Source organism: Drosophila serrata, unplaced genomic scaffold (genome assembly GCF_035046125.1).
Source record: "Drosophila serrata isolate PLE 108 unplaced genomic scaffold, ASM3504612v1 contig_165, whole genome shotgun sequence".
In the NCBI taxonomy this organism is placed as follows: Eukaryota; Metazoa; Arthropoda; class Insecta; order Diptera; family Drosophilidae; genus Drosophila; species Drosophila serrata.
In genome coordinates this window covers 4,038,194-4,061,349 of record NW_028257063.1, presented here as the reverse complement: position 1 = coordinate 4,061,349, position 23,156 = coordinate 4,038,194, and the positions used below count along the sequence as shown (strand labels likewise).

Genomic DNA, 23,156 nt, shown 5'->3' with positions numbered 1-23,156 from the left:
TGCAGTTTTATTGCGCTGATAGCAAAGAACGTAGAAACTCTTTCCGAATAAAAATTAAAGCGTTTTTGGCTAAGTTATGCATTTTTTAAACTTTGATCGGTCAAAAAAGTAGTAGTAAAAAATGTAGACAAATACTGACTCAAAGAATGGTATTCTAATTTAAGTCAGAAAATTTTTACGTTGTGAAGGAGTCATTTCTGAGTATGCAGTTTTATTGCGCTGATAGCAAAGAACGTAGAAACTCTTTCCGAATAAAAATTAAAGCGTTTTTGGCTAAGTTATGAATTTTTTAAGTTTTGATTGGTCCGACAAATTTCATAAAAATGTAGACAAATATTGACTCAAAGAACGGAATTCTAATTTTAGTCAGAATGGCTGTTTTGGCGAGAAGAACTTTGCTACATGTAAAATATTTAATTTATTAAACATAAAAAAGGGATACAAAAAGACAAGAATACTGATTTGTGACAAATGAACGAGTAAGACGACGAGAATACAAACATCATTTCCATGAACACATAATTTGGATATACCTAAAGGTAATGAGATTAGTATTTTTGTATTGACTAGAGGGTTTTGCAATATTTACTATAACTTAAAATTCGATCTCCAAATGGGAAATCGTTTTAAATGCAATTAATACTATGAATTGGTAATCAAAATTGACTAGTCCTCCTTCGGTAAGGCGACGGCGTTGGGTTCCCAGTTTACGCCATCGTGCGGCAAATCGCTGCGCACAAAGGGCGACAGCCAGGTAAGATGCATCCGCTGGCCAAGCACCATCTCCAGATTGCCCTTCAGGCCGCGATCGTACTTCCTGGTACCACGCTCCCTCGTCACGGACCCGTTCTTGATGATCGACCAGTGGAAGATTAGCAGCAGGGATGATATGCCGAAGGCCAGCAGGGTGAGATCGTAGATGACCACGTAGAAGCTCTCCCAGCTGGGGTATAGCATCAGACTAACCATCGGAGCGAACACATTGAAGAGCGTGGACCACTGCCAGTATACATCCAGGTGAAGGTGCCAAAGGTAGATGCTCTGCGTGATAGTCGCCACGAAGGATCCAATGATCATGTACACCAAGTAGAAAAAGAAGTACCGGTAGTTGTGGTGCCCGATGCAACAGCAGGTGAACCGGCAATGGTGATCCCGCTTCAGAATGCACACGTTGCACACCTCACAGTGCCAGGAGCGGGGCGGCACCAAGGTCTGGCAATCATGGCACATGTGCCACCGGGCCAGCTGTCCGGGCTCCACCGGTGGCTTCAGCAGTTCCACTGTAAATCAATATAGTAACGTTAAAGCTAGTCTAGGAACAATCTGATACTCACTTCTTATACTGGTGTCCACCAGCATGCAGGCCAGCATGTTGGACGTCAGGTTGAAGATGAGGAATACACTGGCCACCCAGAGCACCGTGTAGCAGACGCCGCCGATGACAAACAGCTCCGGCAGCACGATGACGATCTGGAATACGTATGTCACCGGCACAAACACAGCCACCAGCAGAAAGGCTGCAAAATCCGACAAGGAACGGGGCCTAACTCGGTCCCAGGAGCGCAAAATCATTTTATTCCCGTTATTTGTCCTGAGTTTTGTTTTCCTTTATCGGTTTTTCTTATCGATTACTGATAGCCCGTTTTGGTGGGGCCAGCTGTCGAAGGGCCAGCCAAAACAAGCTAAGTTGGCAGCACTATTGTTATTGGTGCAATGGTTTATGAAATTCGAAACGTTTTTTGCTGACAAAGAGCTATTTTCGGGTTCAACATGGAGCAGACCATTAAAATGGAAGTGAAAATGGAAAGGGCGGAGCCCCGGGACGAGAACGATCCGACGCCTCTGCGAGAGAGGGTGGAGGAATCTTCTCCACATGCCAGCGCCTTTGAGGCCGACGCCTCGGTGTCGAAATGTGGATGGGACAGCGATCTGGAGGATATAGCACTTCCACCAACTCCGGGCGCCACATTGCAGGCCACTGAGCCCAAGGATGAGTTCAAGATGGACCCCGAACAAGTGCTGCTGGATGAACTTTTGAACGATTTTCGAAATATTGACAAAGTAATGCCAAAAGTGAAGCTGGAGGGGTGCGATCCGCCTCCTCCGCCTCCCCCTCTTCCTTCTTCTCTTTCTTGTCCTCTTTCTCTTCCTCCTCCTCCTCCTCCTAATTCCTCTTCTTTACCCCCCTCTAACTACGTCCTGGATGGCATTCCCAGCGCTTATACGGCCCGCGACAACCTAGAGGATATGGATTTGTGCAGTCTTGGGGACGGGGACAGCGATGCCGAGCTCATGTCCGAAAAGATGGAGATCCTCCGGAAATTGGCCATAGTGAATGAGGTCGATAAGGAGGGCAGTGACGAGCACAAGAAAAAGAAGAAGAGCAAGAAAAGGAAGCGCTCGCATCGATCGGGCAAAGATAAGGAGGAAGAGGCTGAAAGTAAGAAGCGGCCGAGGAGCAGCAGTTCCCCGGACGAGTGTCAGAAGGAGAACAAGAGTAGTAAAGGTCACCACTGGCCCGGACGTCGCATTAAGCCCGAAAAACCAGATCTTGATTATGTTCCAGTGCGAGCCGAAGAGAAGCGTCTGCGCGTCGTCAAGGCGTCCAATCTCCTCGAGAGTCAGGCGCCGAAGGTTGTACACAGGACAGAAAATCTTTCAATACACGACAAACGCCAACGGGGCGTGGCTCGGGCCAAACTGGCACTAGAGCTGTTCCAAAAGAAGGCCAACAAGGAGGATGATCTCGAGGCCCTAATGGTGGACACGATGTGCATGCTGCCCGTTCACGATTCCTTTCGCAACCAAAACGGCTTTGAGAATCCTTCGCCCCTTTGCAACAACATGAACGTGGTGTACGAGTTCAACTCGGCGCCCGGGACACGCATCGATTTGGCCAAATGGGGCTTGGAAGTACTGCCCCATCCGATAAGAAAGCTGTGCCGCACCCTGGGCATTGATATACATCGCTTGAAGGAGCTCCAGAGGACGGCAACACCATCGCAGCGCATACTGAAGCTGAAGCAGGAACAACTAGAGCAGGGAGTGGGCTCCGAGGAAGCAGCAGCGGATAAGGCGACGCTCTATAAGAATGCTGCGACCCAAACGAATTGCCAGACTTCCACGCACGAGGCTGGGATCCAGGTGCGCATGGAGGCTCCACCTAGGGGTTCTACCTTCTGGCAGAAACCCGCATTCAACGCAACAGAAATGACTCAGCAGCAGTCCAACGTAATGTACGCCCTGCAGGAGCTCAGTAAAGCTATTCCGGATGCCACCATGGCCGAGACTCTTTACAGAAGTCTGGGCCCGGCGCTGGCCATCAGTCGCCATACCTCGCGCCAATCGAATTAAGGTTTGACTTTACATTTGCCAATTATCTTTTATATTCTCTGGGTTTATTTATAAATACATTGCCAAAAATTACTATAAATGTCCAATAGTTTTAAGGACCGACCAGGAGTGCCTTATAATCTTAGGTTGAAATACGTCAGTTAATTTCTCGAATATATATATGAATCTCTTGCAACGCAAATGCCAAAGTGGCGTTCAAGGCCACAAAACTTACGACAAATCGAATTTATAGATGTATAACTACCATCTCTCGCTCATTGTATTACTCTGTTTCTCACATATTCTTTGTACAATTAATAAATACACATACATTAATAACAAGTAATAGAACGATTTGTGTGTGTGTCTTTTGCTAGAGTATAAGTAGTTGGAGGCAACCCCCAGGGGCGAATCCAGAGTTCCAACAAGGTCCTCTTTAGTGGCGTCGATATACTCATGTCACCCCCTCTCTAGTTATTGGCTAAATTGCACTAAAACTAATTCGTAACTATAAGCGTAGGCTAGTAGAGAAGATTGTATCATTTGCGCACTGTAAACACGAACGGGGCCGACTCCTCCTCCTCTTGCTGCTCCAGCAGCGTGGTTCTAATCGTGGTCCTATGCTCCTGGGCCTCCACATCGTCATAGTCCACCGAGGAGGAGCGGAGAAGCTGGAACTGTGAGTTGGAATCGTTTCGGGTGATGATTAGCGAAGCGGGTCGAGGACCTGTGAATATATAGAGAGATTTGATTTAGTAACAGAAGAGATATTATAGCACTTAGACTTCACCTGGTGGCGGCTTGGTTGTCAAGCGCTTGACACTGCTACCTCCACCCTGAAGGACCTCCGGCTGCTGCCGCTCGGAAACATATTCCACATTTGGTGTCAGCTTGTTGGTACTAATATTATTATTACTGCTCGCCGTTTGTTGGATCGATACCCGCTTGTCGGCCTTGACGCTGCCCTGCTGCTTCAATATGGAATCGCGACCCAATGGCGGCGGTTGCATGGCACCTGAGGAGCCGCCGCCCAGCAATGGCGTCGTCATTGCAGACCCCATGGCACTTGGCGTGTCGAGTTCTAAAAATCATACGGATGATGGGGAAGAGATTTAGTTAGGGATCTCTGGGAGGGGAAAGATGACAAAGACCGCTTCCAAAACGAGGCCCGGAGATGTAGGGAAACCAGGTGAGGATATAAAGCAACCATTGAACTCAGAACAGAGGGGGTTAAAGACAAAACACACAGCAAGAACAACATAAGGAATAAAATGCGTAACATGCAAATTACCAAATATTTCCGGTAACAAAGCAATATAATTGGATGGCGTTACGCATTTTACTAATTATGTATTCTTTGCACACACAGATAGTAAGAAAGCTGAATAAAATGCAAGTGGAGACGAGTTGTTCATAAGATTTATCGTTTATTTGATGCTTCATCATCATCTCTCGCTGGGGGATAGTAGACATAGATGGTTTAGTGGGGGTGTACCAGAGTTGGGATTGCAGGAATACCATTAGGTTGGTTAGTTGTTCATGTTTCGTGGTGGGATTCACAATTTTAAATGTTGCAAATAATTAATAATAATAATCTTAGGTAACAATTGGAATGATTTTTAGTAGTAATCGCACAACTCAAATATTAGTTTCTCTTGATATTTGTAAAGCCAAGGCAAAGCAAAAAAGTAAAACAAAAAATGGATGATATGGTTTGGTTTGTGGGTTCCCTTGGTCCTCGGGTCGGGTTTGTCAGACTATAAAATGTATATACTAAGTTTAGTTAATAATACTTAAGCGCGGCTACCATGCAGCTTGATTCGTATTTTCGCATTTCGCTCGGGTAAATCACAGATCACCCCGAAAATCCCTCTCACAGCTTGGTGTCATCGTAGTTCTGTTCGCCGGAGGTATTGGGTATGACCACCACCAGGGGCAGGGGCAGGCTGCTAGCTGGCTCGTTCAGCAGCTCGCTACTAATCGATATCTGGCGCGATGCCCGATGATGATAACCACCGCCACCATTATAACCAAACACCGAATCAACATGCATTAGATCGAGAGTGCTCCCGCTAAAATCGTTATCATGATCGTTACCGTTGCCCAGGTGCTGATGGTGCCCACCGCCACCGCCAACCATCGAACCGCCGCCGCCACTGCCCACCAGAGTGCTGAGACTCTGCAGGGAATGCGAGCTGGCGCTTCGATTGTACTCCGCATGCAAGTACTTGTTGTTATTGTTGTTGTTGTTGGTGGTGCTGCTGCTGCCACTGACCCCATACTGCTTGAGGTCATCGGAGGGAGATCCGAACTCGGATGACTCGCGTATGGGTGCTAATTGCAGTTGTGCGGCTGCCGCCAACATCTCACCTGTGGGACTCGGTCGTTCGCTACTGTTGGCCACATCCTCGTAAGCCTCCTCGTTCAAGGTCTGCAGCGTGCCGCATATCATTTGCTCCTCCAGGGTGACCTAGGGATCAATAAAAGAGAAGTAGCATTACTAGGGATGTATATAAAAAGGGAAACGTCTATCTGTAATGGGTTTTGTGGGCAGTCTGCTGAGTGTGTCTCTTGTTGAGCTGAGCTCTTTACCTGCAGGTATTCGTAGTCATGAACTTTTGACTGCATTTTTTTAAAGGAATGATCGGTACAAGAATAGATCAAAAAGCACATGAGTTAGAGCAGAGAGTTAGAGTTACAAGAATCGAATGCCTTTATCCCCTTGTATTCTCCTTACCTGCTTCTCCATATGACTAACAGAATTTTTGCGCGACAGCGACTCTCGCGGTGGCTGCATCAGGGCATCCGTTACATCCTTGATCATTGGCACACTCGTTGGTGGCGCCTCCAAGGCGGCAGTCTGCTGCTGTTGCTGCTGCTGGCGTTGCTGCTGCTTCCTGGGAAGGCGCTCGCACTCACGCAGCGTGGTGATCAGCAGACGGAACAGCTCCCAATGGCCAAAGCTCAGGCCCAGAACCTAAGAGGGAGAGTAAGCAATGAATTAATAAAGTAGTCTGAAGTTTGCAGGACTCTTTTCCTACTCTTAAATATATTTTCGCATACCGATTTGAGATCCGGCATATCACAGTGCTTCAGGACACGTCCATTGATCGCATTCTCGCGCAGCACAGGCGCTAACTTGGCCAAAGCTGGCTTCATGTCCTCTATCCGCTCCAGCAGACTGATGACACCTTCGGTTGTTAGGTCCGTTAGCTTGGTCTGCAGGATGTCGTCCTAAAAAAGCAGCTCATTAAAAATGCAATCCTTTCATTTAAAAAGCTATATAAAAACCTACACCAAATGAATCACTAGGCGAGGTAATTAGTGGCGTGACAGGCTCTGTACTTGTGCTGAGATTCCTGGAGCGCAGCTCGTTGTTGACCGAAGGATATTCGTTGTGGAACATCTGGTAAGGCGGATAAGCCTGCGGCGAAGGCACATAGGTGGTGGGCGCTGGATATTGACGCGTATTGTTCGACACGCTGGGTCTCGTTTGCAGCACCAGAGAACCCTCATCCTCGATGGTTTGTTGATCCTCTGAATAAGGTTTTATCTTTAAAACTGAATGCTTTGGATATGATTGTTATGAAAACTCACCCTTCAAGACCTTCCTCAGGTAAGGATCCAAGTTAATGGTGAAGGGCAGAAAGATGCGCAGATCCGCCACCAGGAGATCAGACTTGTGCAGCTGCAGGAAGGCATCCAGCTTACGCTCATCACGATCCAGCTCCAAGAGCGGAGCAGCTTCCCTCAAATAGGCCAGTTTCGGACGTAGTCTGGAGGAGATTTTAGAAATATAGACAATGGAATATATATTTTTTAAGCACTACTCACTTCTCGTAAACACTCTGCAACGATACACTCTCATCCGAATTGCTATCCATGAACTGATCGTGATGCAGGACTATCATACTGGCCCTCAGTGGCCACTGCTCCGTCAAATTGATCCAGGAACTGAGGCGATACCAACTAAAGTCGATCTGGAAAGCCTTGAGCAGGCGCACCGTGATATAGATCACATTCATCAGGCGTCGCATACTCCGCGGATTCACATCGCTGAAGTAGTCATCCGTGAGTACAATTCGCGAGAGATCCAGCACAGTCTGAGGATTTTGACCAAGGCGGTGCAGATTCGAGCCTGTGGAGCTGGCAACCGACTCGGAGAGACGCAGTTTCTTGCCACCACCACCACGTCCTGGTCCACGTAGCTTCTCCTGGCTGGAGATGATCTCCGAGGCATTGGACAGCCGCCGGGCGGAGACAGAGTGACCCAGAGTGGGGCCGTCGTCCGTCTGGTAGTCACCGCCACCACTTCGCTTGAACAACAAAGCGGTCATTTGAGCACGTTGAACCTTACGGAGTCCGGAGTTTTGCAGGTAAACGGGGAGATGCACCAAGTTGCGCAGGAAGTCATGGCCTCCAATTCCACCCTCCGTGAACAGCCGACGACTATTGGCCTCGGCTGCCTTGGCAATGACATGAGGATCCACTGAAATGAGCAGCACAAAGGGACGATTTGGTGAGGAGAGCAGCGTCTGGACAGCATTGAGCAGAGTGAGAATCCTCTCAGTGTCGCACGAGTCCAGGGCATCAATCACCCCCACCAGGCGGCTCTGCTGATTTGTAAAGGCATCCAGACATTTGACCATATCCGTCATCACGGCCACCTCGGCTCCTAGCATGGTCAGGGGAGCAGTCTCGCTGGAGCGAACCGCCCGCTTCAGCAGCCGGATGTGCGAGGTGAACAGGGAGACGCAGACCTTGGCCAGCACATGGAGGTGCGTGCAGATGAGCGTCCCCAGGACTGCAGCTATCACATAGAGCACGACGAGGATATCCTCCTTCTCCTCCTTGCTGGCAAACGTGAAATAGGCGACGATCAAGGAGATGCCAGTGACCAGGGTGATCAGAGCCAGTTCGAACACGAGAACGATGGGTATACAGCACATGCGACGCCAGCGCCAGCCCACGTCCACCTTCAGGCACTTGGGACGGAAGGCCCTGTACAGCCGAGTGGCTAGCCAGCCGTAGTGCGATTCGATGGCATCCAGGAGAGACGCCAGCATATGAGCCACTGCTCCGTCGCCCGTGGGCGAGGCACTATTAGCCTCCGCAAAGTGAAACCTTACTGGCTTCGCCTGCGAGTCCGATTGCGGTCCCGGCGGATGGCAGAAGGCCACCTGCAGTATCACTCTCAGCCGAGTAATCCTCTTCTCCAGACCGTGCTGCACCGAGTAGGCCCACTGCATATCCATCTGGTAGTTGCAGTACTTGACGCCAGCTAGGAGCAGGTAAGCGAGCAGCAGGAAGCCAACAGCAGCGGAGACGCCCACCACAGCCGACCAGGTACTCAGGCCCACAATCGTGCCAATGAGCAGGGCCACATGGAGGCAGACAATGAAGAGCAGGCCGCTGGTCCGAACCGGGGGCTCTGCCCACTGGCGGGCAAAGTTATTCATCTCGTCGCGCAGCTTGTTCAGCAGGAAACTCTTTCCGCTGCCCCACTTGGCGTACAGACCCACTGTAATGGGCGTTGTTAGAGTGGGTTCGCTGAGCACATCCGCCAAAGCCGAGGAGTACAGCTCGTAGCCGAGCATGCCCTCCGAATCCTCGTTGGTATTGAGTCGTCGGGCTCCGAAGACCTGACCCAATATGGTCTTTTGGTGCAGGGAGTCGAGGTTGTACGGCGTTTCGCCCGCCTTATTGGCTCGGTACAGAAGCTGGCTGTGCTTGGGGTTTCGCAGGAGAGCCTCCACAATGGCCTTGCTCCTTGCTCTCATGGCAATGTGTAGGCAGGTGTCGCCCCTCTTGTCGCTGGCCGTCACCTTTGCCTTTCTGTCCAGCAACAGGTGAACGATCTCCAGATTGCGATTTCTCACAGCCCGCAGCAGCGGTGTATCGCCATCCTTGGTGGCGGACTCCAGGTCGGGATTTGTGGCCAGCAGTAGCTTCACAATCGGCGTGTGTCCCTTCTCAACAGCGGTGTAAATGGCCGTCTTGCGATCCTTGCCCTGAATATCCACATCGGCATGTTTCTTGAGCAACGCCTCTACTACTGTACGGTGGCCAGCCTTCACGGCATGGATGAGGGGCGTATCCGCACCACGATCCTGGATATTAATATATGCACCGGCTGCTATAAGGGAGGCGGCTATATCCTGGAATCCCTCACGACTAGCTATGCATAGGGCCGTCATTCCATCCTTATCCAAAGCATTCACATTCGGTTTCTTCTCGAGAATGGAACTAACGCAATCGGTGTGGCCACCAGCGGCTGCCACCAGGAGTGGCGTCCACGAATACATGCCAGCGGTGTCCACATTGGCGCCTGCCTTAACCAGCGTGTCCACAATCTCCACATTGCCGCGACGACAGGCCCAAACAAGGGCTGTTGTTCCATATTTATCACCGACATTGACCTTAGCACCGCGTTGCACCAACAGTTCCACAATGTCTTTGTAGCCACGTCCCGCCGCCCACAGCAGGGCTCCCAGATGGTAGTTTCCATGGGCATTGCCATCCGCTCCCTTGTCCAGCAGCAGACGCACTAGCTCCGTGTGTCCCCGATAGGCGGCCCACATCAAGCTGGTCCAGCCACCCTGAAAGAAGTGTAAGGATTAGCTTAATTATGGAGAGGATTTTGGTTTTTAGCCACTCACCATATCTCGATGCTCGATCTCAGCGCCATGATCTAGTAAAAGTTGAACCACATCAAAGTGTCCATTACGAGAGGCGCACAACAAAGCTGTCCAGTTATCCAAATCCTCAGCCTGAACATCAGCACCGCGAGCCAGAAATTCACGAACAAAGGCTGTGAGTCCACGTCCTGCCACTACCATTAAGACTGTGGTGGAGTTCTGCAAGAGATTTCGAATGTTTAATAATAGTTTTAATTCATTTCATTTCCTAGGTAGCTTAAGGATCTGTTGGTCAGTATCCTATATACCTTTAAAGTTTAAACAAAAGTATATTTTAGTTTCCTTTAAATTAAGGAATAGTTAAGGACCTCACCTCATCCCGATCATCGATGGTAAGATGTCGGCTGTCCAATATAGCACGCAGTCCAGAGATGTCATTATTATCGATGTACTGCAGCAAGGCACGATGTCCCAGCGAACCCATGGAGTCTCCGTAGCGATTGATGTTCTATATAAAACAATACTTTATTAATATACTGTCTTATAGAGTAAATAAAATTTTAATAAATGAACCAAACAGAACGCCATGCAAATAATAATTTGTAGATTTTATTTTAGGCAAAATGGGTTCCGATTATTCGTGTTACAAAGCAGTTAATAGAAAGAAACTTTAACTCTTTGGGGGAAATACAACAATTAGAGACCTTCATTATCTCTCCAGGACATTTGCATTGCATGCTTAAACCGTAAAGTAACCACAAAACTTGGGCTAGAAGGGTCAGTAATTATTCTTACACGTACAGAAATATTTGTTTATCTTAGTGCTATATAACATTTGAGTCCAGTTAAACGATTTTTCAGTCATCGAACATCAATAAATTAATTAGTTATGTGGGTTATAAAAAAGCCAAAAAATCACCAACCAACGCAATAATTGTGAAATAATCGCTTCTCCAAGAAATCAGTATACAAAACTGGGTAACTTTATGGTCTTCTAAAAATATCTAAAACGAATAGAAGTGCACGCGTGGGGGTAATCCCTGGAACTGATATCACAGAACACTCTACAACGGACATCATCTTTGATCTCGTAAGTCTCTAGCAAATAGATACTCATCCGGTAAGCGCTGGAGTTATGGCAATGATGATAACGTCACACAAGATTGTCGTATTATTTGTTATTTGAACAATTGCCAGGCATTTGCCGGCACGCATTGCAGTAGCTTGGCTTTAATTTATTTGTTTATTCTAATTAATATCATTGAATCTCCGGTCTTTGTGGAGGCTGATCAAATGTCTGCTCGTTCGATTGGATCAATAAAAAAAGGTACAATAATAATAACAAGACAACAATCTTGTTTATTGGCCAGACAAAGTCGGTCTTGCTCTATTCGGGATTTATAGACTTCGCCTTTGGCTTTGGGTTTCATTCGAAGGTGTCAAAATGCATTGGAGCGTAACGAGGGGGTCTTACGGTACAGTAAATACAAATTGGTAAACAAAGTTACCGCTGAAACCGACTAAATATGTTAGATCTAATTGCTATTTTGCAAGCAGCACCCTAGAACGAGTCAAATAATGGCGTTTTTAAAAAAAGTTGGTATCAGTAAAGACTAGAAATAGATAGAAATTAGATTAGTCTAGATAGCTCCTCCGATTTACGAGCTGGCTGCGTGAGTAAATTTTCATAGTCTGGAGTATGTTTATTTATATAGTTTATCTATGACCTCCGGCTTTGCACGGCTATTTCCTTACCTTAACTAGGGGAAAATTATGAATTATCCATGAAAGAAGTGACTAATTTAATGTTGTGCTTATGTTAACATAAATTTGTTTGTTATTTATACAATTTCCTTTTTAATTCAAGACGTAGGAACATTTATTACAGCTGATTAAAATTATAATCCATTTTTTAGCTGACATTTATCCACAATTTTTACTAAAAATCAAAGTTTATAAATTTCATGAATAAGCCAAAAAAGCATTAATTTTAATCCGGATAGCTTTTCTGTGCTAGTTTTTATCTGCATATTCAATTTTAAAAGTATACAAATTTCAATTTTTGTCAAATTTTAAAAATTGTATCCATGTAAAATTTTGCATACAAAAATTTAAAATGAAAAAAAAAATCAATTTCTTCCGGATGTAGCTAGATTAAATCGCCTTTTAATGCTGATCAAGAATATATATATAGTTTCTTTGGTGTAATGTTTTATATTAATTATTGAAGCTACAAGTTTATAGCTTTGTTATTGATTTGGTTCATAAAATTATCAAAAACATTGACAATTTCCTAGCGTTATTAACCACACACAAATTAACTTAGTTACAGTCATAGATTTTACTAATTTAATTAGTTACTCTCAGTTGTTTAAGTTTGCTGTTTGTTTTTAAATAAGTATGTTGTGTATTGTATTTATAATTGTATAAAATAGCATTTTTTCTGTACCAAGACATGTACTTATTTAAGATCTATCACTAATTAACCTGACTATAATATTGAACCCTTTTTTGTACATATACTTTACATTTTTCCCCTTTTTCTTGGCCGGCGATCGCAAGTTGTTCAAGCTCAGCCGCGAGGCATTCAGAATCAATTCATCGAAGCTCTTTGATAGTTTCATTTTGTCAGCCGATTCCGCAGTGATCTCCAGATAGATATATGTGTATATTTTCTTTATTACTAATATCTCTTATGCTGGTAAATTGAACTTTTCTGGGGGTGAGGCACGGGTACGTGCGTCAAGCGTCATTTATCAGCAATGTAAACATGGAAATTCTTCGGCACAGAGATCACATTTACACACTCTCACTGAATTTTAATTAAGCGAATGGCATAGCCCATACTTCTTAATTATATTTCACTTCAATATCAATTTTTTTTGCAGAGTTATTTCCACTCTTATTTTTTTTTTGCGTATTTTTCCTTCACTGCCAATTAATTGACAAATTAATTCGTGTGTTTACAAAGATATAGTAGATAGATAGATACTGCTGCGGAGAGGCGATGCAGCACAACCGGCCGCCTTAGACGCTCGGCGACGTCTGACAAGGCGAGGCGAGGCGCGGCGGGCTTATCAAGCAACCATTTGGCTTGGACAGTGCGAAAATTAAGTTTACACGCGAACTGGGGGCGAGCATCGCTTTTCTGCCTGATTACCGCAACATCTGCGAGCTTTGTTTGAACATGGAAATGCGCCTGTTTCGTGCCGCAAATAATATATATAGTAATTGGCCAAAACAAAACAAAACGAAAAAACCAAAACTGGGAAACTTGTTTGACGATTTTTGGTGCTGGCCAACGCTCCTGCCGCCACGAGCGTTGCACAAAGACTGAATTTGACCAGGTTTTGTGGTCACAACATCGCCGTTGTCTGGTTGTTATTTTTGCACTGGCTTTTGCGCAAAGAGTTTCACTTGAATTTATGCTTAGAAGAAGGCCGGCTGAAGTGTAATTAATTGCCAAACCCTCTAACCTTATGGCTTCCATTAGGGGTTATTAGAAAAAAAGGGAGACTAATTAATATGTCACAGAGTATATCAGTTACTAGATAATAATGCCACACATCTGCTTTGGAAGATTAGGTTATTCGTAGGACACTGGACACTGACCGAAGGCTATCGATAAGTTGGAGACATTCTGATGAGCGATTGCCAATTTGTAAGTTTCAAGTGCCCTGCAATTGAGTCGCACTCGCACGTCACTTGACTTAATGCTTAATGGGGCTCTCCAGCGGCAGTAATGGGTTAAGTTATGCCTAGTCAGACCTTAACACAGCAGCAGTAATATAAATAGTTGTTGGGTTTTTCAATAAACTACAAGAAATTCATTCATAGAGTAAATCAATACTGGTTATTTGTCAACAACACCTAGTTTTATGGTATTAATTGCAATACCAATCAATTGAAGCCTTAGTAAATTGTTATTAAATCACACATTTGAATGCAGAAAAACATAATGACTCTGCAGTTTACAAAGCAAATGATAGATGAGGAAACTAATTGTAGAGATTTTATACAAGATGTTGTAAATATAAATAGATATAATCACAATTTATAATCAATACAACTAGTTATAGACAATCTTTTGATTTATTCTAACTTGAAGGACTTCGTTAATATCATATATCTTTGTTGATTTATATTTAAATATATATTTTTGAAATGGTTTTGAATTTCCTGTATTTATTTCTTTCCTTTCTTGGGTTTATTTCCTTTTCAAAATCAGGGGAATTTTTTGTATAATTTTAAAACGTAACCCAATGACACAATTTTAAAGCTTAACCTTTGCATATAATCCGGGGAAAAACCTCAGGCTTCTTCAGAATCGCCTTTAACTGTACATAATTTCTTTGTTCATTTCACCAAGAGGGAAACACGTTTTATAAATCAACCATATGTTTCGATCAGCAAAAAAACAAAGAAGATATGTTCAGTTTTAAAATGTATAAAACGTGTTATGACCGTTTAAGAACCGAACAAAGAACGAATTCTTGTATTAACGCTTTCCAATGGCCTAAAAACATGTTTTTTAAATATTAGTCTCGACTTTTACTGCCACTAAAGTAAGGTCTTGAGAAGAGTTAAGAAGGCTTGGCATTGCGGGAAACAGGATAACAGAGAGCTTATACTTCAATGATATTAAGTTATTATTAAACAAAATAATCATTCTAAATTAGATTTTATAGTTTGGTTATAAATACTATATCCCTATGGAGATTAATTCAATTTCTTTATATTAAATCCTTATTATTTGTTATTTGCTTCTCCTTCAATATTATTACAGAGATCCTACCCTTGTGTACTGGTACTATTTGATATCCTTTTTCAACAATGTAATGTATTTTTAGACCCTAGTTCCATTCCCCCGACTGTTGTGCACTTAAGTTAAGTAAAAAATAGCTCTTGGGTGTGCACGAGCAGAGTATACATATATATATAGAGCTAAGAAAAGACCATTCTTGGTGGCATTAGTGGCATGGAGCAAAGCAGTTAACCAAAGTCTGAAGAACCAAGAAGCGACCGCAACTAGAATGTTTATTTTTAGATCCAGTGCACGCGACCCATACAGGTTTTCACCTGGATGTGGCAGGGTGCAGTTGTGTGTACAGTGTGTGTGTGCGGTGTGTGTGCGGTGTGTGTGCGGTGTGTGTCTAGTGTCTCTAGTGCAGTCTATGTACACGGGGTTAGGCCAATCTCGGGGGTTAGGGTTTCAACAACAAAGCGGCAGCAACACAGGGTTACAACACCAACACAGAGGAAGAGAGAGGGTAAGAGAGAGCGGAAGAGAGGTCCGAGCGGATAAGTGGTGGCATTTACATGGACATGGATGTGGGAGAAGCGACGCAGGGCCAGGTTGAAGTGACTGAACCGGCGGGAGGGACTCTGATTCGAGTGCTCCTCATGCTCCTGCCCTGTCGCCGGACTGTCCTTTCCCTCCGCCGCAGCGGCAGCCACCGCAGCGTCCGTCTCCTCCTCGATGTCGATCACGAACCGGGGCAGGGAACTGTGTGGCTTCCGCTCCGTTCCATAGCTTCGATGTGGATGGCGGGATTTTCTTATCGCACGCTCCTCGGTCTCCAGGAGGGGCTGATGCAGCGACTGGACATCGTGATGATGCAGATTGCTCACCAGAGCACCAATGGTACTATGTCCTGATGTGGTTCTGCTATTCGATGAGGTGGGACTCGCCGAGGTTGTGGATCCCGTGTCCGAGGCAGCCTCTGTGGTGGTGAGATCCCCCTCCTCGGGTATGCTCTGGGTGGAGCTGGCGGAGGAGGATGCCTTCTTGTGGGGCTTCGGCATGGCTGAAGCTGATGAGCTGGCGGGGTTTGTATTACGGGTAGGAACGATGTATTTCAGATGACACTCTCGAGATGCTCAATTGCACTCGGTTATCTAGGACGTGGCTTAGTTAGTATATAGTTTATCATTATTTACGTGTCTTAAACCGAAAGCTATGTTACGAAGAAAGCTCTGCGCTCTAGGGCAGTTTGGGGTTCGATAAAACTAATTGAAGATGAGAGAGCTGACTGAATGAGAGCTGTTCCACTTCCTCCAAATGAATCATAATTGTTTTGATTGATGCAATTCCCTTGGGGATGTGGCCTGTCGATCAAGCCGGCTCTATGCGGGATTCAAAGGGGACAACAGACCGATAACAATGCCTAGACAACTGACAAACGCGTTGAATAACAGAGTGGAACTGGTCCTATCACATGATATCTCTGCCTAGTTTCGCTGATAAGGAAAAGGAGCGCATCTCGGACTTGCACAATACACTTTTAAGGGGTTATATAGAGTATATGTAGTTAATACCTCACTCCCACCCGGACTCGTCTTTAGGCGGGCCTTGAACATTTTCGCCAAACTCTCGCCGCTCAGTTCCGTCTTGAAGGCCGCCTTGGTATCGATTTAGGGAAGATATATACGTACTACCCGTACTATGTGAACTATTATTATTTGAATTTCGATTTTGGGGAACCGTCGAACGAACTGCTTGGCAGAGGCGCCGCCAGTTAACTGTCCGCTTCGCCCATGAAAGCATCATATATATAAGTGCTGCGGGGACCAAACGATCCCCTGGCTCCTCACTATTTAATTTTCATTAATTGGGCAAACAGAACGACGACGACAGATAACTCAGATAAGCAGCGGATACTAAAAGGCTATATATTGCCTAGGTTTGCCTCCTATCGCTGCTTCCTTATAAACAAAAGCCACATAATTATCGTGTTTTAATTACCTTTTCTATATTTCCACCAAAGTCAAATAGAAGTGAGATTTTATACCGGAAAAGGATGAGCAAAGAATACTTTGTAATTCTTTTTATTTTGGGGGAGTACTTGGGGTTTAAGGATGATTACGAAAGTGTTTTTTGAATTTTTAAATGATTTTATTTCGATTTTTATTTAAAAAGGAATTATGATTAACTCTTTTAAGTCTTGATTTCTATCAAAAGAGTCATTCAGTTTATTAAGTTTTTAGAGATATATTCTTTTATTTTGTATATTTTAGGATTAAAACTCTACAGCTCCTCTTTAAATTGTAAAATAATGTATTTTGAGGCATAAACAAAATTCATTTCCAATATTAATAAAACCTTTTACTGCATTTCAAGGGGGAATGGTGAATAAATTTAAAACAATTTTAGGATAGGAATTTAAGGATAACTTATGAAGCCCTCCTTAAAATCCTATAAGAATCTTTATAAAGTCAGAGGCTTATTATCTTAAATTTAAACTCTTTAAATAAGTTTTGCCTGCACTTGAGGCAATAACTCAAATTAAAAGACAGCATACTTTCAGGCCAAACCCATAAATTCTTTGTAGAATTCCCAGTGTTAAAAGTCTGATGATTTTTACCTTCACATATGTATAGAAATATTAAATATAAAAGACCTTTGGAAGGGTGTGTGCAATTCGAGGTGCCGCCACCATTTCCGACGACGATAAAACAAACAGATGGAAACCCATTTGCTCACTTATCGGCTAAACAATCTGCTTTGGCAAACTTGTGGAGCAGCAGTCAGTATCCGATAAGCGCCCCCCTTATGCTCCTGTATAGAACAAAACATATGCCGACTAAGCTCTGCTTTTGTGGCGTTAAACCCACCTGCATTGGATTACCACCTCCGCGGCCAAAGGAGTTGCGGAGAAGGCCAAAGGGAAAGATGCTCCCGTAGCCACCCTGATCGATCCGACGATCCTGGCCAGCATTGCTGGTCGTTGGGGACTCCTGCAAGCTATCCGGATTGAGTGGGGACATCTCCGAGTAGGCACGGCCCACAAGATGTAATTTGGGTGTGCGTTTCATTGTCTTTTTTTGTTTGTTATAGCGATTACACGAGCACTTATAGTAAGGTGAGCTAAGACACCTTTATCTTTTATCTGTTTTTACAGCCCAAATATTAGACTTTCCTCCACACGAAAGTCACTACTATATAATCCGATTAGCATATAATATATACATTATATATAGCTTTGAAAATTGGCGAAAAACAAAACCGAGATTACCATCTATTCGAAATTAATGTATAAAAAATGGCAGCGATTAGTGTGAGGAGCGCACGCGGTGCGCTCTGCTGGAAAACTAAATGGAATCGGGAATCAGAATCGGAATCGGTGGAGGTGGAAGTGAAACTGCTGGCGCAGAAAGAGAACATACACTCGTCAATCGCTCGCCGGTTGGGTTCTCCTTTTTTTGTATTTTTTGCTCACTTATTATTTCGCTACTTTTCCGCCTTCCCCCTTTTTGGCCCCAGCCTTTATTGTTTTGATAAAATGAGAAACTGTAGTAACCCAAAAATAACGGGGTTTATCAAAATGGGTGGGTAAGTACCCTCTGTATGTGTGTGTGTGTGTGTATGCCCAGACAGACACACACGTGATACGCGAATGTGGGTGATGATGATGGCGCAATAACAACAACAACAAAGGCAAAAAGTCAACCCCAAACAAAGGTATTTACTCAAGGCTCACCGAAGCATTGAATACCCTTGATTTTGATTCCATTCAAGTTCAATTAACTTCCAGTAATTAATCAGTGTTTGGTGGGTAAACTTGGGTCTTGTGGTTTGACCAAAGAAGGAGAAGTTTTGTTTATAACTAAATACATTTCTGTAGGAAGTATTGAAGCTACGTTTGCTTTAGTTTTTCCGATTTATAAGTTTGTTTAAATAAGTCATTTTATTACTTGGAATGATTAGCACACAAATGGGAAGGCCCTAAGGTCTGATAAATCAGGGAAATAAATACTTAGAAACATAATAAAGGTCTCCAATATTATAACGCGCTAATTTCGACCTTATATAGAGAGAAGTTTAAGCATATTCTTTCTTATTCTGAACATTTGTACAACAAAGATACTGTTAAGCTTCCAAAAATCAGCATCATAAACAGTTTAGGGAATAGTTTCTGTTCTGTTCTGCTAAATAACATTCTGCTCATTTTAAACAAAATCGCTATTAATCCGATTATACCTCGACTCCCCAAGAAGTTTTGTCAATTAATTATCTATGATTAATTACATTTAAGCTTGAACAGCTTGTAAATAATATTTAATTTTTAATGAATAAATGGAGTTTCCAAGAACCTTGAGCTTACAAATAATACCTCATTTTGCTTTTCCAAAGAAACATTCATCATTTAAAACTGTTTAAAAAACATTATAAACAGGCTCCAGGAATCTGATTGTTAGATATAATACCACAGGCACCCCCACTTCCACTCTCTATAAACCTCAAGTTATTTTGTTTTGAAGACTCACTTGGGAATTGGAGCCGCGTCTATTGGCATTTGCTGAGCTGGCCAAATGGGTTTCCATGAAATGCGAAATTGAGTACACAGGAACTGTTTCAGCCATTTTCACGATTTTAAACTATATCTACTACATGCACTCTTTTCTCACTTGAATAAATTGACAAATGTGCGTCAGGTGTCGAGACGATGCGAAAATAAACTAAGATTTACTCGAAGAGATCAAGTGAACGATCGATGATTGCCAAATGTCTCTGATTAACTCTCGGATTTATCGTAGAAATTAGCATGGGTTCGTGAGGCGGAGATACAAAAGTAAGAAAAAGATCTCAAGTACCTTGGTGGATCGCTGCTTAGACTCCATGGCTTTGACAAGATCGTTTTGTGTGGAAAAATATAGAAATCAATCAAAATTAGCACATTCAAAATTGATGAGCACTCAATAATAATCCACAACTGGCAATTATGAACTCGATAACACGATGATGATGCATTGAAATCGTATATCTTGAGTATATATCAAAGCCCCTGAGGATATCGAGTGAAGAGTGCACGATAAGAGTGTCATTACTTTCGAGCACGCAGGGTATTATGATGGATTACCATAGACTTGACCTATAGCCGAGATAGCGCTCCCTTCAAAAGTCAACAAATCAGCGAGGCAAATTAAAGCGATGACGATTTTCTAGACGAAAGCGAAAATAGGAACCGAGTATAATAATTATTATAAAAATAAATATATACACGCGATTCGGGACGGGCTGTAAGTGTGCGTTTTGTATGATATTGCAAGTTCTAGGTCTCTAAGTTTATTTATGTAAACTAAATATATATATACTCTCTGAGGCATAGTGAGTGTGTGCGCGCGTGGGGGAACTCAAGAACGGAATACAATGGATAGCGGTCGGGGCAGTAAATCATCTAGAAATGAATTTTCAGTGGACAATTAGCACATTTTGAGGCGCTTATCGGGGGCCACTACACACGTATACTATATAATCTACAAATACTTCTACTATACTCTCTACTATAATTATCGGAGTCATGTCGTGTGTCTCTACAAACAAAAATAGTCTCGCATAACTAATTCGGCAAATATGTGAAGCGCAGGCCGCCGTCTGGCGCTGCCGCGAGACTCACCTGTTGAGCGGACCAAGGTCATATATAGCTGCGGATTATCCGGTTATTTCAGGATGCGGCCCACTGCTCCCAGGACACTTTCCACGATCTTGGCGCGGAATGAAAACAAACTACAGCTGAGCAGCGGCCGTTCATTCACAGCTGAACGCACGTGTATCTGTATCGCAGTGCTGCTGTATCTGTGTGTGCGGGGAAGTCTCTGCAAAATCTATGAGCGTTTGTCTGTGTGTGTGTGTGTGTGTGTGTGGCAAACTGAAACGTCGATAAAATATATTTCTTGTCTTCCGCGGCGGCACAAAGACTTGTCGCGACACTTAACTAAACGGGGGAAAAGGGTTAATATCTTGTATTTCCTGATGCATTAACACAACTCAAAGGGATGTCCGCGAACAAACTAAATAATATTGAGTATGAGCAATCAACGGAACTTTTTCGGGGGTTTATCACCAGCACTTGACTCGCGGGGCATTACACAATCTGGCTTGTCAGCGGCCAAGATTAGCCATCACTTCACTAAGGCCTTAAACCTTTGTAATAAATTTTAAAAATTTGCTTGTCGAGATTTTAGCAATAGTGGAAAATGCAGTGTGACCACCTTTGCTTAAGCTAATAACACTATAACGCCTTCTGCAAATCGCGGGAAAGAGAATGCATTCTTAATCTGCTGTTAACTGGTCACACCAAATCCGACTACCGATAGGTTTAGGCAGTTTTTTCAAGTATTTTGTGATTATTTACGAACTTAAGGTTGTGAAGGAGACGATATGCGGCTTAGGGTAGTTTTCCGGCCTTATTCTTCCGGGAAGTACTCTAAAAACAAGTAAAAAAGTTAGTTAAAAAGCTTAAATCTCACTTCTCGATAGTATCGACGTTTAAAAACTTCATTTATGGCGCCACCATCGATAGTTTCGCACCTTCGGCAGGGCTGTCGTCTTTTCGGAAGAAACAATCCCCTAAATAAGCTTACAGCCTCTTGCAGCGCCAAAACTCGCGACGCTTCAATCAGATTCTATCAAAAACCTTTTAACATGTCCAAAATCAGCCTTAGTCCCCGAGAATCTGGCGCTTATATAGTCGAGAATGCCAAGCACGTGCGGGTCCTGCCCGCGGGCATTGAAAAACTGTCCCAGGAAATCCTGAAAGCTCTAAAAGAAAAGCGTCTCAGCGTGGAAAACTTCTCGCAACACGAATTGCATCCTAATCCGGACCCAAATCAGGCGGAGGAGTATACCAAGGCTGCCGACTGGGTTTTTGTGCTGGACACCTTGAACTTTTGCTTCTGGACGCCCAGTGAGTAGGCTTACTTGGTAGGCTCACTAAACATCTCTTATCTTTAAAACTCTGAATTGCCGCAGATAACTACACCAAATACAAGGTCGATGGCTACACCGGGTACTTCGCGCTGTGTGCGGCCGTTAAGAGAGCCATTAAGGAGGGCGTGGACATCATCAATCCCAAGATCTACTCTGAGATTGACCTTAAAACTCTGGAAAACATTTTCCGTTCCGACGACGGGGAGACAAAGATTCCCCTCATCCAGCAGCGTTTGGAATCGCTGCACGAAGTGGGAAAAGTTCTGCTGGAGAAGTACGACGGACACTTTGAGAATGTGATCAAGGCGGCGGACAAGTCGGCAGTGCGCCTGCTGGAGCTGATTGTAGAGGAGTTTCCCTGCTTCCGGGACCAGGCCGAGTTCGCTGGGAAGCGGGTTTCCATCCTGAAGCGGGCCCAGATCCTGGTGGGCGATATATGGTGCTGCTACAGCGCCAAGGGTCTTGGCTTCTTCCACGACATCGACAAGATAACGATGTTTGCCGACTACCGCATTCCCCAGGTGGTGGTGCACTTTGGCAGCCTGGAGTACACCCAGGAATTGATGGACTTCCTCAAGACGGACACCATCTTGGAGAACGGCGATCCCAGGGAGGTGGAGATACGCGGCGCATCTATCCACATCATTGAGGAAGTCCGGGATGCGGTGATGAAGCTGCTAAAGGAGCAGCACCCGGAGATCTCCCTGGACAACGTCAACTCTGTGGTGATTGACCAGTATCTGTGGGACTACCGGCGCAAGCACAACGCCGACTTGGAGCACATTCCTTTCCACAAGGTGCTGAGCATCTACTACTAAACCGAAGAACATAAATAAAGACTCGCTCAGATAAATTGTTTTATCCTTTAATGTCACCACAGGCGGAGGAGGAATCTACAGAGTAACTGGCTTGGGCTTGCCCTTCTGCTCAGCAACGCGCTCGTTGTAGCGTTTCACGGACTCCTCGCGGGACAGGTTTCCCTTGCGGGCATATCGCTGGTTGATCAGGAACTTCACATCCATCTGCCGGGCGGAATCTCCGATTAGTTAGGGGCTTAAATATGGTGTTTAATAGGGATACTTACACCCAGAGTGGACTCGTGGCGCTTGCGCATCGGGCGCTTGATGCCATTGCGGTGCGCCTTCTTGTTCTGGTTGTGATTTGTGTGGTTCTTGGACTTGGCCATCTTAAACTATCCGACGATAGGGAATTTTGGTGAAGCGGGCACATGAAAACATAAAATATATATTATTACAAGTAGTTCGCGACATTATTTATTTATTTTCACTTTCGGCAATAAGGGATTTCTGCCTAAAATCGTTAAATTCTTGGATTTTCTTATTGTAACATTATTTTTTGCTACCTACGTTTTCAACACTTCAGCGGAAAAGAAGATGACACTATCGTTACTATCAATAATATGGGCACAATCGATGTTTTTACAGCTTAGAGCAGTGTGACCGTGAAAATGGCGA

General features: G+C 44.3%; 5 protein-coding genes across 38 annotated transcripts; 2 read left to right on the top strand and 3 right to left on the bottom strand.

The window, feature by feature from the left end:
• Window positions 1-394: 394 nt before the first annotated feature.
• Window positions 395-1,681, bottom strand: LOC110179341 (putative palmitoyltransferase ZDHHC24). Of its 2 annotated transcripts, XR_002319382.2 has the most exons (3): window positions 1,335-1,681; window positions 590-1,280; window positions 395-533 (listed from the first exon to the last, which is right to left on the bottom strand). XR_002319382.2 is itself a non-coding variant. In XM_020946844.2 (2 exons), the coding sequence occupies exons 1-2, from the start codon at window positions 1,570-1,572 to the stop codon at window positions 667-669; spliced, it is 852 nt and encodes a 283-aa protein (XP_020802503.2). In that variant the 5' UTR covers window positions 1,573-1,681; the 3' UTR covers window positions 395-666. The 2 variants fall into 2 exon arrangements, 1 of the variants encoding a protein (XP_020802503.2); XM_020946844.2 differs by having other exon boundaries at window positions 395-1,280.
• On the top strand, window positions 1,666-3,679 carry Panx (Panoramix). Its single transcript, XM_020946841.2, has one exon. It carries the CDS (start codon window positions 1,771-1,773, stop codon window positions 3,352-3,354), a length of 1,584 nt encoding a protein of 527 aa, XP_020802500.2. The 5' UTR covers window positions 1,666-1,770; the 3' UTR covers window positions 3,355-3,679.
• Window positions 3,363-21,020, bottom strand: Arms (Ankyrin repeat-rich membrane spanning). 32 transcript variants are annotated; one of them, XM_086827272.1, is made up of 13 exons: window positions 20,369-21,020; window positions 15,291-15,869; window positions 10,345-10,479; window positions 9,993-10,190; window positions 7,168-9,932; window positions 6,931-7,109; window positions 6,629-6,870; window positions 6,397-6,567; window positions 6,071-6,310; window positions 5,926-5,955; window positions 5,431-5,803; window positions 4,124-4,414; window positions 3,363-4,060 (listed from the first exon to the last, which is right to left on the bottom strand). In XM_086827272.1, the coding sequence occupies exons 2-13, from the start codon at window positions 15,774-15,776 to the stop codon at window positions 3,873-3,875; spliced, it is 5,298 nt and encodes a 1,765-aa protein (XP_086683398.1). In that variant the 5' UTR covers window positions 15,777-15,869; window positions 20,369-21,020; the 3' UTR covers window positions 3,363-3,872. The 32 variants fall into 32 exon arrangements, with proteins under 32 accessions (XP_086683398.1, XP_086683401.1, XP_086683406.1 ...); XM_086827275.1 differs by having other exon boundaries at window positions 5,704-5,803; XM_086827280.1 differs by lacking the exon at window positions 15,291-15,869 and adding an exon at window positions 19,566-19,594 and having other exon boundaries at window positions 20,369-20,987.
• On the top strand, window positions 21,009-22,534 carry LOC110179338 (queuosine 5'-phosphate N-glycosylase/hydrolase). Its single transcript, XM_020946842.2, has 2 exons — window positions 21,009-21,658; window positions 21,724-22,534. Exons 1-2 carry the CDS (start codon window positions 21,256-21,258, stop codon window positions 22,497-22,499), a joined length of 1,179 nt encoding a protein of 392 aa, XP_020802501.2. The 5' UTR covers window positions 21,009-21,255; the 3' UTR covers window positions 22,500-22,534.
• On the bottom strand, window positions 22,531-23,075 carry RpL29 (ribosomal protein L29). Of its 2 annotated transcripts, none has more exons than XM_086827300.1 (3): window positions 22,970-23,075; window positions 22,766-22,873; window positions 22,531-22,703 (listed from the first exon to the last, which is right to left on the bottom strand). In XM_086827300.1, the coding sequence occupies exons 2-3, from the start codon at window positions 22,865-22,867 to the stop codon at window positions 22,575-22,577; spliced, it is 231 nt and encodes a 76-aa protein (XP_086683426.1). In that variant the 5' UTR covers window positions 22,868-22,873; window positions 22,970-23,075; the 3' UTR covers window positions 22,531-22,574. The 2 variants fall into 2 exon arrangements, with proteins under 2 accessions (XP_086683426.1, XP_020802506.1); XM_020946847.2 differs by having other exon boundaries at window positions 23,045-23,075.
• Between the last annotated feature and the right edge of the window lie 81 nt (window positions 23,076-23,156).